The sequence below is a fragment of the Typopeltis vanoorti genome, chromosome 6, assembly GCF_054136105.1.
Source record: "Typopeltis vanoorti isolate ZY-2024b chromosome 6, IOZ_Tvanoo_1.0, whole genome shotgun sequence".
Classification (NCBI taxonomy): domain Eukaryota; kingdom Metazoa; phylum Arthropoda; class Arachnida; order Uropygi; family Thelyphonidae; genus Typopeltis; species Typopeltis vanoorti.
Window position 1 is genome coordinate 143,665,375 of NC_143554.1, and position 14,887 is coordinate 143,680,261.

At 32.0% G+C, this 14,887-nt stretch overlaps 1 protein-coding gene across 9 annotated transcripts in view; it reads right to left on the bottom strand.

The window, feature by feature from the left end:
• The window catches only part of LOC150106008 (uncharacterized), a 147,864-nt gene that overhangs the window by 42,465 nt on the left and 90,512 nt on the right, over window positions 1-14,887 (bottom strand). For all 9 annotated transcript variants that reach the window (XM_090394461.1, XM_090394458.1, XM_090394464.1 and 6 more), the window contains 2 exons: window positions 13,477-13,518; window positions 11,577-11,618 (listed from right to left, as the gene is read on the bottom strand). In XM_090394461.1, coding sequence (XP_090250587.1) covers window positions 11,577-11,618; window positions 13,477-13,518 — 84 coding nt within the window. The remainder of the gene's footprint in view (window positions 1-11,576; window positions 11,619-13,476; window positions 13,519-14,887) is intronic.

The window sequence follows — 14,887 nt, forward strand, 5'->3', positions numbered from 1 at the left end:
TGGAAGGTAAGAGGTCTTCCCTGCAATGCTCCCCCACCTCACTACTGAATCCCATCACCCAACTATTCTCCCCCTCTCCTCCAGATGTCTGCTCAGCCTAGTGGAGATGAAAGACCTCATCATATGCAGATAACTTTTAGTGATGTCACCTCCAACTGATACTGATAAGTTTGGAGGTAAATAAAAGTAGCATGAGGTGGGGGAAGTGAAAGTCTGAGGTGACAGAGGCCTTTCCTGCAATACTCCCCCTTATCCCCTCTTCTCTCTCTCTCCTCCAGAAGATGTCTGCTCAGCATACTGGAGATGAGAAAGCTCATCATTTGCAGATATCTTTTAGTTTTAGTCACCTCCAACTGATACTGATAACTTTGGAGGAAAGAAAACGCATTTTATTTTTTTCCTCCAAAGTTATCAGTTGGAGGTGATATCACTAAAAGATATCTGCAAATGATGATCTCCCTCATCTTCACTTGGCTGAGCAGTCATTTTCTGGAGAAGAGGGGAAGATTAAGGGGATGATGCAGATAGGGGTTGAGGTTGTGGAGCATTACAGGGAAGACCTCCATCACCCTATTGTTGACCTTTTCACCTCCATCACCTAGTGCTATTTTTTTCCATCCCAACAATTTTGGACATATGAGTGAGAGAAATAGTCACATGGTCTAACATCAAAAACACTTATTGAGGATAAAATACTTAACATAATAAGGACAAATAATATGGAAAACCCTTGAAGCCACAGAGATAAGATTTGCCCTATGATGTCTCAAAGTAAGATAATCTCACATCAACATCAAATGCAACAGCATGGAGAAACATGTCTGTGAATCATTTGTGCAAAAGTTTCATTTTGGAAGGAACGGTCAGGGTTAAGGGCCAGGTAAACAGTATTATAGATTTTAAAAAGGACAATAAGGAAGAAATTAAAATCTACAGACCTATAAGCACCCACCATATATAAAGTTTTAACAAAAATTATAAATAATAGAAGAAAAGCTAAACTAGAGGGAATGCAATCCTGTGAACAAGCTGTGGTGTATTGTGGTGTATTTATCCAGGACCACTTGGGAAAGGTTACACAGGAAGTGGTCTGATATTCTCAGCTACTTGCAAAGAAGAGTTGACTATGAAATGGATCTCGGTGATGGTTATATTCTGAAATGCCAAGATGGGGACCAAATACTTGATGATACAGGAGCTGATGAAAATAAAGATTTTTCTATTAGTTCTGAAGAAGCTGAGAGATTTTCACCAAAAATGTACGACATTGATAACCATTTACTATTTTTGGAAACTGAATTACCACGTATCATGGGGAAATTATTGATAATCATTTAAATTTATCAATGGAAATATTAGACTTTCAAGATTTTATCAAATTTGATAAAGATTCTTTACTTTGGGATATTTACATACATTTTACAAAACTGTTTGTGCATTTTTGGTGACAAAAGAATACACAGAATGTATAGGGAGGCATGGTGTTATTTCAAGACTGACACAATATTAAATGTGGAGGTGTGATTACCATGGATCTGATTTAAAATCTCTTTTGCATGAACAGCTATTTTGATGTAATGTAACCAAGAAACAGTGAGTAACAAAAATTTTATTCATTGATCTCATTGGAAAATGTTAAAAGTGTAAACTAAATATTGTGAAATATTTTTAGGTAATTACATGTTTCGAATTTTTCTCAGTGAATATACTTGTAAATAGTATTTCAGCTAAATAAAATATGCATTTGTAAACTTAACTGAACAAAGATGTGTGCTTTTGTTGTTGTTTTTCCACAATGAATTTTTTTTAGTTATTCTGATTAGAACTTGATATTTAAATCCACAATGTTATACCTTAATGCAATTCTGTTTAATTATTTAAAAAAAAATCACTACTGTGAAATTAATGCCAGGAACAGAGGAAAAAAAGTGTTGAAACTGATATCCATGTATTGATTATTTTCGAAATTGTCTAATGCTACTTTTGACATTGTTTAAGTTATCTGAAAACAATATGTTCATATAAGCAAAAAAATCTGGGGAAAAAGTGTTGAAAACTGATATCTATGTATTGATTATTTTAGAAATTGTCTAATGCTACCTATTGACATTGTTTGGGTCATCTGAAAATAATTCGTTCACATAATCGAAAATCCGAACTGTTAGAATTTGGTTCTTTTATAGAGAGATAGCAGATAATTAACCCAAACAGTGACTTTAGCTCTTAAAGTTTGGTATAGAAAAAATGTTTGTACTCTCCATATAAAACATATACAAATTTTACCTTCCCCACACAAAGTAAGATAAAAACGCACTTTTTTTTTTCAAAAAACAAAATTTTTTAAAGTTTCTTTGTGAAAATTTCTAATTTTTTAGAATTTTGTAACAGAAAGTAAACATAAAATATAAGATCAGAGCTAATGATCAGTATAATAATAAAAAAAAATTATAATAATAAATAGCTATTTATTTGTGGTGCGATATGAAGTAATCTAAGAAGAAGAATGAAGGAAAATGATTATGAAAAATCGACAGTGGGTGAAAAATACGAATTTTCGGTTATCATTTCTATAATTGGTTTTCAATTTCTTTTGAATATGACTTCAAATTTATTTCCTAAAGAAATTTGTATTTCTGATGGAATTATTGTAAGATATGCATTGACAAAATCACCTTGTAGCTGGAAAGAATTGCGTGAAAGTGCTTAAAAACATAATTGTTGGTTAATAAAATATAACCATCACTTGAAGTGGGAAATTTGTTCACTATTTCTGAATAAGCTAAGAAATTGGATGATAGAATCAACATGCAAATATCAAATATTACTTGCCAAAGGAAGAGAAAAATCAAAAACATTAACGATGTTAATAGAAGGCCTATTCTTGATTTAAATGAAATTGGATGCCCAAATCATGAAAACATAATGTGTACTTTAAAATACTGGAAACATAATGAAAGATTCTGTGCTTTTAATCATCAACAAATGAAAATTATCTTTTAGATAAGAGTCACATTGTCAAAAACCACATGATGGCAATTCCACAAGCATGGGAAAAACCTTTGAATATCAGTGCAAATTTACAATAAGAAAATTATAGAACAAAAAAAATAGATTGTATTTTCACTTTATTTATTTTCTGTATGTTAGATTCAGTAAATACAATTTGTAAATAATATTTCATTCAAATAAAATGTGTAAATTTAAATGAATAAATTGGGTATCATTGATGTGTTATACAAATTTAAGTAAGAGCAGAACATTTTTTTCTCCATGTAAAATTTCATGCCACAAACTAACCAGACTTTTTAAAAAAATCCACTCAGTGAATCTCTGTCAACTCTTAAAAGCAAAAGGAAATGGATATTAAACTAATAGGCAGAATTTTAGTGGAGAATATTTCACCTGAAAAGTGACAAAAAATAAAAAGGTATTGTAGTATGCAGTTAACAAGTGAATCAACATGGAAATATCAAAAATGTTCTCGTCATTGGAAGAGAAAAATCAAAAAAAAATTAATGAACTTAATAGCCAGACCAGTTCTTCATTTAAATGATACCAAATGAAGAAAACAATATTGGAAGGAATTTCAAAACTTTGAAAGGGTATTGAATTTCTTGTTTGCTGTGATCATAAATATTTATTTGAGGGTAAATATTTTTTTCTTTCTTTCTGAACTAATTTTCATTTGAAATAAGAATAAATAATTATTTATTTGTATTTGAAAGAATATCTAATATACTATTTGTGTTAAAATATATATATGAATATCCCTACTGTGAAATAAATGTCGGCTGAGAGGACAACACTCAACTGGTACTAATGGATATGAGTTTGACATAATTGAACTATGTGAAAACAATAGTTCAACTTGTTTTGGAATGTCACATGGAGAGAGAAAAATCACGTGAAGTGTATGTAAGCACTAGTCGGAAATCATAAACTATGAACACCAGTGCAAATGTGAAAACAGAAGAATAAGAAACAAAAATACTGTCTTTTTCACTTTATTTAATTTCTGTATGTTAGATTCAGTAAATACAAGTTGTTAATAATATTACACACACATAAAAGGTAACATAGAAATTATCAAAGTATATATATTACAGAGCTAATATTCATTTGAAATAAATTCCAGTTTCCTAGTTACACAAAATATGAACAAACAAACAAGCCATCTACTTGAAAACAATAAATGTATAAAATCGTTAATCAGGAATGAATAATTTTAGGATATGTGTCATAAGAATTTTACATTAGTAAAACAGCCGTACTCCCTCAAACTGATAATACCGCTCAAACCATCAAAGGGAGAATATTAGTCATGAAAAAGTTGACGTTCAGATTGTCGTGTGGGAAGTATTATCAAACCCTCATGTAAGACCAACAGAATTCCAATCCCCCAGTCAGAAAAGTTCAAAAGTAGACACAACAATTACTGATCGCTGGCATTTATATTAGTTAGGAAAAGACAGTTTCAGGTTACTCACCACCTTGGGAATAAAAACAAAGAATGACCCAAAGCTAAGGAATTAATTGTGTACCAAACAGAAAGAAAATGTAAGGAACAAAAGTCAAATAGCTTTTCAGGTTATCGCAGAAATTTCGTTCTTTCAAGATTGTGTTTTTTTGTGTGATTTTGTGCTGTGAATATGTTAGCTCCAGTAACCTGTAATGAAAGAGTCAACTGTATTTCCAGACTTGTGGTTTTGTTCTGTGCTGTGAATATATGTTAAAAATCAAACTTTGGAATATTCAAATACCTAGATTGTACCAACATGTTCCCATTCTGGAAAGAAATGTAAGTTAATTTTTTTTAACTTAAACATAAAAATTGATAATTGTAATTTCAATAATCACTCCTTTGTTTTATTAAACTTAAATATTGAATAGTTTTTTACATAAGAATAATCATAGGGTACATTTTAGAGTATCAACATGGATACATTAGCAACTTTTCATGTCTAATGTGTGTGTATGAGGGACACCAAGATATAATTAAATAATTCAGGAAACCCTAATCAATGCCAACATCAAGATTCTAATTTTTCAATACCTTTTGGGGTAAGAAATACCCCAAAAGGTATTGGAAAATTAGTACAGCCATCTATAGACAACCAAATACAAAACATGATGACAATGATGGATGTGTGTCATCCATCATTGTTATCATGGATGACAATGTTCATCATTCATCCATCATTGTCATCCCATCCCTGGGAAAATTCCAGGATATCTTATCACAAAAACATCGTGACATTTCTATACGCAAACCAAAACACCATGTGATATCACAGAGAGACGTGTGTTTCCCAGAAATTTCCAAACACATATTTGTATGATACGTATCTCTAAATACACCCACAAATGCAACAAGCAAACCAACCACACCACGTGATGTCCCTGACAAACGAGGGCCCCAGCGGAATTCTGAACATTCTAAACTCTATAATAACACACATCCATGTCACGATTCCTTATCTTACCTTGATCTTGATCTTGTCAGAAGTGTCCCACCAATCACTACACTATTCCTTATCAACTGATGATCTCCCTTTTACATTTAAAACAGTAACGTCACTTATTTACTACTAACAAATAACGTCACTTATTTACTACTAACAAATAACGTCACTTATTTACTACTAACAAATAACGTCACTTATTTACTACTAACAAATAACGTCACTTATCTTCATCTGATAACAACACATGCTCACGACATGATTCCATGTCTTATCTTGATCTTGATCTGCTCACTAGTACCCCACCAATCACAACATGAATCCTTATTGCTACCATCACCCATAACTGTGTACGTGAACCAAAAGACAAGAACTGATGTCACTGACACATATGACCCCAGGGAAATTCCAAACATACAAACCGATGACGTCACACATACAATGACGTCTTCAAATAAACAACCAATCACGTCATGATTGCTTATCTTATCTTGAGCTTGATCTGATTAATAGTGCCTACCCTACTACTATCATTCATCATTAGTTTTCAAAGTTTTTTAAGAAAACAAATTCAACTAACATTGTGCTGTTACTAAAATAATGGTAACTACAATTTTTAAAATAATAATAAAACACTATTCGAACACACCGATTAGTATATTTTGATATAAGAGTTTACAAGGTCCTATACCAGGGCTTTCTAAACTTTTCATGTTGTGACACACTTTTTAGACAAACATAATTTTGTGGCACAGTAATTCAGTCTGATGTGCCTCTCATGGGTCAATGGCCAGATCGAATGTAGTTTAAGTATATGCTTTTACAATTATATTTTGTATAACTTTTAGAAGGTTTATTTAAAAATCTTTCTGTTTATGTTAGAATTTTAATGTGATATATGAGCTTTAAGAGGTGAACACAGCTTTTCAATATTTGGTGGAATAGTAGATAAAGACACTTACATTTCATCATCAAGCATTCTTAAGTTTACCCGTTTAATTGTCTTCAAATTTGCCATCGTTGAAAAGGACACTACACACATATAGATAGTGGAAAACTGGAAAAGAATTTTTAACACTTTTTTACCTATGTTGCATACATTTTTGAAACACGAATCCAAACGTTGTCTAAATCACCCTCTTAATACATCATTAACGGACCAGCCTAATTCTTCTTCAATTAATCGTTGCAGTTGAAAAAAAATTGATTTCTGATCCAAACATAATAGTTTTGTATTTCAATATTTGGGAACTAGTTATGATTTTCTCTATGAGCATTGTTAAATGGGAAACAATTACCGAGCTGAAATCACATTTTATTTCACAGTCTGCAGTTCTGGAAAACATTTCAAAATTTCCTTCTTTCACTACCCTTTTCCAAATTTCTATCTTGTCTCTCATAGCACAAATTTCATCCCCCAATATTAAGATATTTTATCGTTTTCCTTGCATACTGGTGTTTATTTTATTCAAGTGTTCAAATTTGTCAGCAAGGTATGCCAATTTTGTATGCACTCATATCAAAATATAGTAATCGGTGTGTTTGAATAGTGTTTTATTATTTTAAAAATCGTAGTTATCATAATTTGTTTTGAATTATATCGCAGAATTCATTTTGCAGATTTTCCTCAAAAGAATTAAGCATAATTTCCCTCAATTCATATACACAACAAAGCACTCGATCTCTTGATAGCCAAAGAACGTCTCAGTGTAGTATATGTTTTTAAAAATTTTGTCCTAACTTCACAAATTTTAGCAAATAATTTTGATTTAAGAGGTCTACAGTTAACGTAATTGACTATTTGAACAACTTTGTCCATAACCTTTTTTAATTCCTTACCAGAGGTTTGCGCGACTTGTGCTTCGCGATGTAAAACGAAATGAGTAATTATAATATTTTCATTCTTTTTCTTTGCTAAAGCTGTGAAACCATTTGAAGGAGCGCCATCTGTGCATATTCCTACACAATTTAACCATGGCAAATTATTTTCTTCATGAAGCAACCTACTGTTTTAAATATATCTTCACCTATAGTTTTCATTGGAAGTTCTAGAAAACACAAGATTTGCTCAATAATTCTGTTAGTATGAATGAAACGTATAAAAACGAGTAATTCCGTTAACCCATTGACATTTGCTGATTCATCTAACTGCAATGAAAAAATCATATTGTCGTCTTGAAAAATATCTTTTATTTGCAGCTTAATGTTAGTAGACATGTCTTGAATACGTCTTCCAATCGCGTAATCTGCCAAAGGGATTTTATTAACTTCTATCTCAAATTCGGGCCCAAACATTGTTTGAACAATAGCACAGCAAGAATCCTTTATAGTGGTTTCGGCAATTGTGTGTGGCTCTTTGTTTTTGGCAATTATTTGAGCAACCAATTATCTTGCCTTTTGAGTTTTCTCTGATGTCTTCATTCTCTTGGTGAACGATGTAGATTGCTTCTTTATAGAATTTGAAAGTTCAATAAAGTATTCTACTGGCTTTTATGACAAATGACTGTATTTTGTGGTAAAATGGCGCTTAAATTTGTTTGGTACCATACTTTCATTTGCATGTATCACCCCATAAACTAAACACTGGGGACAAGAATGGTTTTCATTACCAGAAATTGTTAACCCCAATTTCATATATTCTTTATTGTATAAACAAGGCGTGGAAAAGTTTCCTTTACACTTCTTTCTTATTAATGCAGACCGTTCAACAGTTGATTCTTGGGTAGATTACACTATTGTCGATACATTTTGTTCATCAAAAACGTCCACTTCAGCTTTTCTTTTGTGAATTAGAAACGTATCCATTTTATGGGTAATTAAACACCAATTTGATAAATAAAACTACTCAAATTTATTGTAAATCTGTAACAGTAACTAAACATAAAATAAAAGCACCAGTTTTTCGATTATTCACTTTGCAGTTAGAATAAAACATCAATAATAACATTTGTATGAATAAGTGAGGCGCTTTATTTTTATTGGTCAAACGATAATAAAACCGAGCGAATACTGCGTGATAAAAGAACAGGGATGAATTCGGCTGTATTTATTCTCCATTATTTATCGCAATATATTGATATGAAATATTCTTGAAGGTTAAAAATAATTAAAAGGTATTTTGTATATATAATTTTGATGGCGCTAACTAAAACTCGTACCGGTACTTTGCGAAATTGATTCCGCCGCGGAAATTTTCAGCGATTATTCTGTTTAAAGCTTTATGTTCATGCGACAATCCATCATACTACAGACGACGCACCAACGTGTCCCGACACACAGTTTGGAAAGCTCTGCTCTAGACAGTAGATGGTTCTCAAGGAGCATTCGACAGTAGCACAGTGTGTTGTACCAATCTGAACAATATGCCAAAGAAGCAATCCCAGCACCACACGTAATCAGCATCACATTCATATTGATATTTATTCATCGCTTAAACTGCCGTCGGACAAAAGAGACTGTTTAGCCTAAGGGTTTTGATGTTTCAGTTCTGGTTTGTTGGAATTCTCCTACAATGTCATAGTGGAATACAGATAAAAACCGCATCACCTTAATGATATAGGTCTTTGAGTTTTGCAATACAGGAAAATTTGTGACACTATCACAAATTTTCCTTGAAAATTTGTGATAGTGTCATTTTTTTCTCCTTCATAAAGATACGAAGAACCAGTTTGCGTGGACTCCTAAGGATAGCCTTCATCGCATGAAATAATCTGTCATCTCCACTGTAAAACTTGTCCATCTCAGGAGGTCTCCACAGAGAGACAAATAGGGGAAAACATCTTTCAGATGAACCCTACTATCTCTCATTACTTAACAAATTTTCAACAAATGAGGCATTATTTTCAATTTCATAATTAAAATGATGGCTAGTCAGGCAAGTCCATCATCTTCAAAAAAACTTTGAAGAACCTGAATCATATGTACGCTTGCTGATGTAATTTGATTTTGAGAATTTAATTAACTAAAATTCCAATGACGCAAGTCTTACTCATTTTTATTGATTTTGTAAAAAGTTAATCTACTGAAAACACGATCTTGTGTTTCTCAATAGAGTAAGCCTTCCAATTCGTAGTTTATTATTAATGGAAACGGTTATCTTCAATTTTTTATCCAGTTTTTAAATAAATTTCGGTGAGGAACTTCCTTGTTGTAATTAGACATCTTTTATTTCTGATGGGCTGAATAACTTCAGTCCATATGGCGAGAAAAGATAATGCCTCTTTTCTTTAACTGAATCCAATCCGAATAGTGGTGTAGAGTAGTGCTTCCCAAACTTATTGATGTAAAGGACTCCTTAGGAAAATTAAAATATTTCACTGCCCCCATCGAAAAAAAATCATAATACAGACATATATTATCATAATATTTATTTTATTTATATTCAATACAATTGATATTTAAGGTTTTGCATTTGTAAGCGACTTTTTTGTGCTTGTTATCAATACCTTTGAAATGAAACTTATATGAATAAGCATACATTTACTAATATTTTTTAAGCGCTGAAATACGTAGTAAGTAATATCTGTGAACCAACATCAATGTGTGATTTTTTTCCATTAAATTATAAAAATAACAAAAAAGAAATAATAAATAATAAAAATGAAATATGTTTCTTTTAAGATTAAAAAATATACTTGTTTTAAAACATTTAAATTTTTTTTCATTATTTCACGGCCCCCCTCAACAAAACTCACGGCCCACAAAGGGGCCACGGCCCATAGTTTGGGAAGCCCTGGAGTAGAGTATATCACTTGAAACTATAACAAGCATATTGTGATATTTTGAAAATCTTTCTGAAAAGTTTAGTTAAATATTGAATACATTTCTGTTCTGTTGTATTTTTAAGATTCTTTATATCATATATAGATTTCAAATTATGAAAAATTCAAACTGCACAAACGCATTATAGATTACTAAACAAATTTATACATTTTACGTGTATATGAATTATTATTTTTTTTGAACTTAGAAAACGGAAGAAAGAAATAACATTAAGCAGTTCTGCATTAAAAAATTACAAAATTGGGAATATTCTCACACTCAGTATTTTGTTATTAATATCTCCACTCCCACCATGGAAGATATCGACTATATTTATGTACCACATTCACGAATTTTGGTTTCGTAATAAGTTGAAGCATTGATATTAAATTAATACATGCTATTGAAAGGTTGACAACTTATGGCTTGTTAGAAATCTCACTGAAGGCATTTTCGAAATAATCATGTAAATAAATCCGGATGGAATTATGATAATCAATTGAAAGTTTCTAAAAATAATAAATTGTGCAAGGCTTTATCCTTTCTTTAAATTCCTTATTTATTTGCCGTAACATTTCAGTGAATGTGAAGGATTGAGTTAGGTTGCGGAAACGACGGGCTGAGGCAACTAATGCTATGAGACCTTAATTGGGTATGTTCTACGATCGGTATTTTGGGTTTTTCTTGTAAGAAAAAGCCCTCAAAACAAAAAGGGGCAAAGCTTTTTGTGACTCCATTTCTTTTATAAACGATAGTTTTGCATGGTAGTTTCGAACCGATGACTTTTTAAAGGGTATGAGAGATATCGCGATATCCTTAATAAATAATAAAAAACATTACACACACACACACACACACACACACACACACACACACACACACACACACACACACACACACACACACACACACACACACACACACACACACACACACACACCTATCTTTGAATTATTATTACATCTCCTAATGTACTTTCATTTTTATTATTAATTACTAATTGATAAAAAGCACGGAAAAGAAAAACTATACTTGATAAAAAACTACATCTTCGGAGTTAATATGATAACTACAAAATGATTTAATTAATTCTAATAAAATGAAGTCATTTATTTATCATGTTTAAACTGTAAACCAACATATGTGTCCAATTTAAAAAGTAGATGCCAAATTAACAACGATTTTCACACGGATATATCTGATTCTAATTTTAAAATATCGGTAAGTAATCACAGGCATTGACTGACAAATCGATCAGATTATTCGAGGTAAATTAGAATTTTATAGCATGAAACTGCAATAATAACTTGGCATCTGCTAGAGTCAGAAACTTGAAATGGGAAAACAGCTTACCTGAAATTGTTTCTGAAGAGAATTGTTGTGCTCTTCTACATCCTATGAAAATAATAATAGTAGTAATACGAATTAATTGTTTTAGGAAAATCTGCTTTAAAAAAAAAAGCGCCCGCGCAAGCACGCGCGCACACACACACACACACACACACACACACACACACACACACAGTTGTCCAGTACATCAAACTAACAGTGTTGGAACTAACAAATTTAATCCATGCCATTTAGCCCTACATCATTATATCACCTTCCAAATTTCGCTGTTGAGAGAGTATGGAGTACAGAGGCACACGCACAAAGCACGTTAATCAGACTAGGAAAGCTTGTCCCAGGATTCACTGCTCTACAGAACCGATTTCCATTGATCCACAGTTTAGGCTATGTATGTGACATAAAACTTCCACCAGCTGATTATGTGCATTTGATGTATCGCAGAAGCATTTACGAGACTGCTCCCGGATACTCGCATTTATAACAAATGCTTCTCTAGGATCTCCAGAAAGATGAGGAAACCAACGGTCTGAAGGAACGATGGCTCTTGTCAGTCGTATTTTCGGCTTTTCTCACAATTTGGGTTAACATTGTTCCATTTTGAGTATGGAATTGTATGGTTAACAATGTTCCGTTTTGAGTTGAAATTTTAATTAATTAGAATTTCAACTCAACTATTGGCTTGCCTTTGTCTTTGGTTCAACAGTTGCTCTACCTCTACTGACCTACCATTTCTGTCTGTTTGGGGCTCATCTTTTACTTTTCATTAGCCATTTGTGAAGGATTGTCCATTACGTATCACCAGTCTTGTAAATTACTGGTAATTATTGCTTGAAATAATGGGAAAGAAGATAAAGCTATTTAGGTAGATGACTTTGGTGACGCACACAAGAAAACTGTTCTCGACGACAAAAGTAGCGATAGCGAATAGGAATTTCTTGCTAAGCAACACCATTTTCAGTTTTGTTTCTTCTGATAACTTTAGTTTCAGAGAAAATTCCCGCATGTATCTCATACGTTTATCTTTAATTTTGGAAAAAAAAATGCGAGTTATATTCCAGTAAATAAGGTAAATTTTTTAGCTTTCAAATTCTTAAGTATGGATCATTGGTTAAAGACTGGATTTATAAAACACAAAAGAGAGCAATATAGTAAATACAAGTAATTGTAAGCAACAAGAACACGTTGATATTGTATCTGGATCAAATGAAATTGACAAGGGCGTGTCGTCTGAAATCTTTTGATAACCAACTAAGAAGAAAATGAGAAATCTTTGTACGTATGATATGAATTACTCGAAATGTGGATCTTCATGGACTTCAAATAAAGAGGAATCTATTCCAAATTTTGTTATATTAAAAATAAATCATATTTTTTTGTTTACATGAACATATGAATAAGTATGAGAAAGTATATTTACAATGAAACATACTTTATATATTTATTATTTTGATAAGGGGGTACTTTATAATAATGAATTTAAGAAGCGGTATGCTGATATCTGAAGTTTGATAAACACTGGTCTACATAATCAATTTCCATTGATCTGCAGCGTAGACTATGTATGTGATGTCTACTCCCACCAAATGATGCTGTGTATCTAATGTTATTTCAGCTCCATTCCATGAATATTCCTGCCACGCAGCTCTTCACATGTCGCAGAAACATGTGCTTGAAATGAGATGTTCCAGTACTTTTGTAATCTTAGTAAAGCAATCTTAGTAATAGAGCTCAGTGATTTACACATGCCATGCACTCTCATGCAATGTAGGAATATATAATTTGTCAGATTCACAAAAAAAAGTGAATAGCTATATAATATTAAACTGTTTCCATATCTTTTATACTACTGAGAATGAACAAAGCGAACATGAATTTTTAAGAAAAAGAATAAATTCAATCTTACTTCAAATTGTCTTTGGAGTCTGCTGTTCTCATATTTGACTTCCTGGAAATAATATAAGATTTTTCTTATTTTTATATAAAAATACTGATGATTAAATTTTTATTCTTCAAGATAAAAAGATACTTAATTCTGTAATGGGTAACTAATTTATTTTATTCCTCATTCATCGTTAGTTTTCAAAGTTTGTTTAAGAAAACAAATTCAACTAAAATTGTGCTGTTACTAAAATAATGATAACCACGATTTTTAAAACAATAATAAAACACTATTCGAACATACCGATTAGTATATTTTGATAAAAAAATTTTGCAAGGCTCTAGAGTCTAGACTGTAAATGGTTCTCAAGGAGCATTCGACAGTAGCACACTTTGTTGTACCAATCCGAACAATATGCCAAAGAAGAAATCCCTGCACCACACGTAATCAGCATCACATTCATATTGATTCTTAGTATTTGCTTAAACTGCCTTCGGACAAAAGAGTCTGTTTGACCTAAGTGCTTCGATGTTTCAGTTCTGGTTTGTAGGAATGCTCCTACAATCTCACAGTGGAATACAGATTAAAAACGCATCACCTCCACGATATAGGTCTTTGAGTTTTGCGATATAGGAAAAGTTGTGATGGTGTCATTTTTGCTCCTTCATAAAGATACGAAGAACTAGTATGCGTGGAGTCCTAAGGAAAGGTTTCAACGCATGAAATAATCCGTCATCCCCACTGCAAGACTTGTCCATCTCAGGAGGGGTCTCCACAGACAGACAAATAGGGGAAAGCATCTTTCAGATGTACCCTACTATCTCTGGCATTACTTAACAAATTTTCAACAAATGAGGCATTATTTTCAATTTCATAATTAAAATGATGGCTAGTCATGCAAGTCCATCATCTTCAAAAACCTTTGAAGAACCTGAATCATATGTACGCTTGCTGATGCAATTTGATTTTGAGAATTTAATTAATTAAATTCGAATGAAACAGGTCTTACTGATTTTCGTAGATTTTGTAAAACCTTAATCTACAAACAACAGGATTTCGTGTTTGTCAATAGAGTAAGTCTTCCATTGCGTAGTATGTTATTAATAAAAACGGTTGCCTTCAATTTTTTATTTAGTTTTTATTTAAATTTCTGTGAGGCACTTCCTTGTTGTAATTAGGCATATCTTTTATTTCTAATGGGCTGAATAACTCCAGTTCATATGGCGAGAAAAGTCAATTGGTGTTTTCTGTAACTGAAGCCAATCCGAATAGTGGTGTAGAGCAGTGCTCCCCAAACTTATTGATGTAAAGGCCCCCTTTGGAAAAATTAAAATATTTCACGGCCTCCATCGAAAAACAATTATAATACAGACATATGTCATTATGATATTTATTTTATTTATATTCAATACAAATTATATTCAAGATTATACGT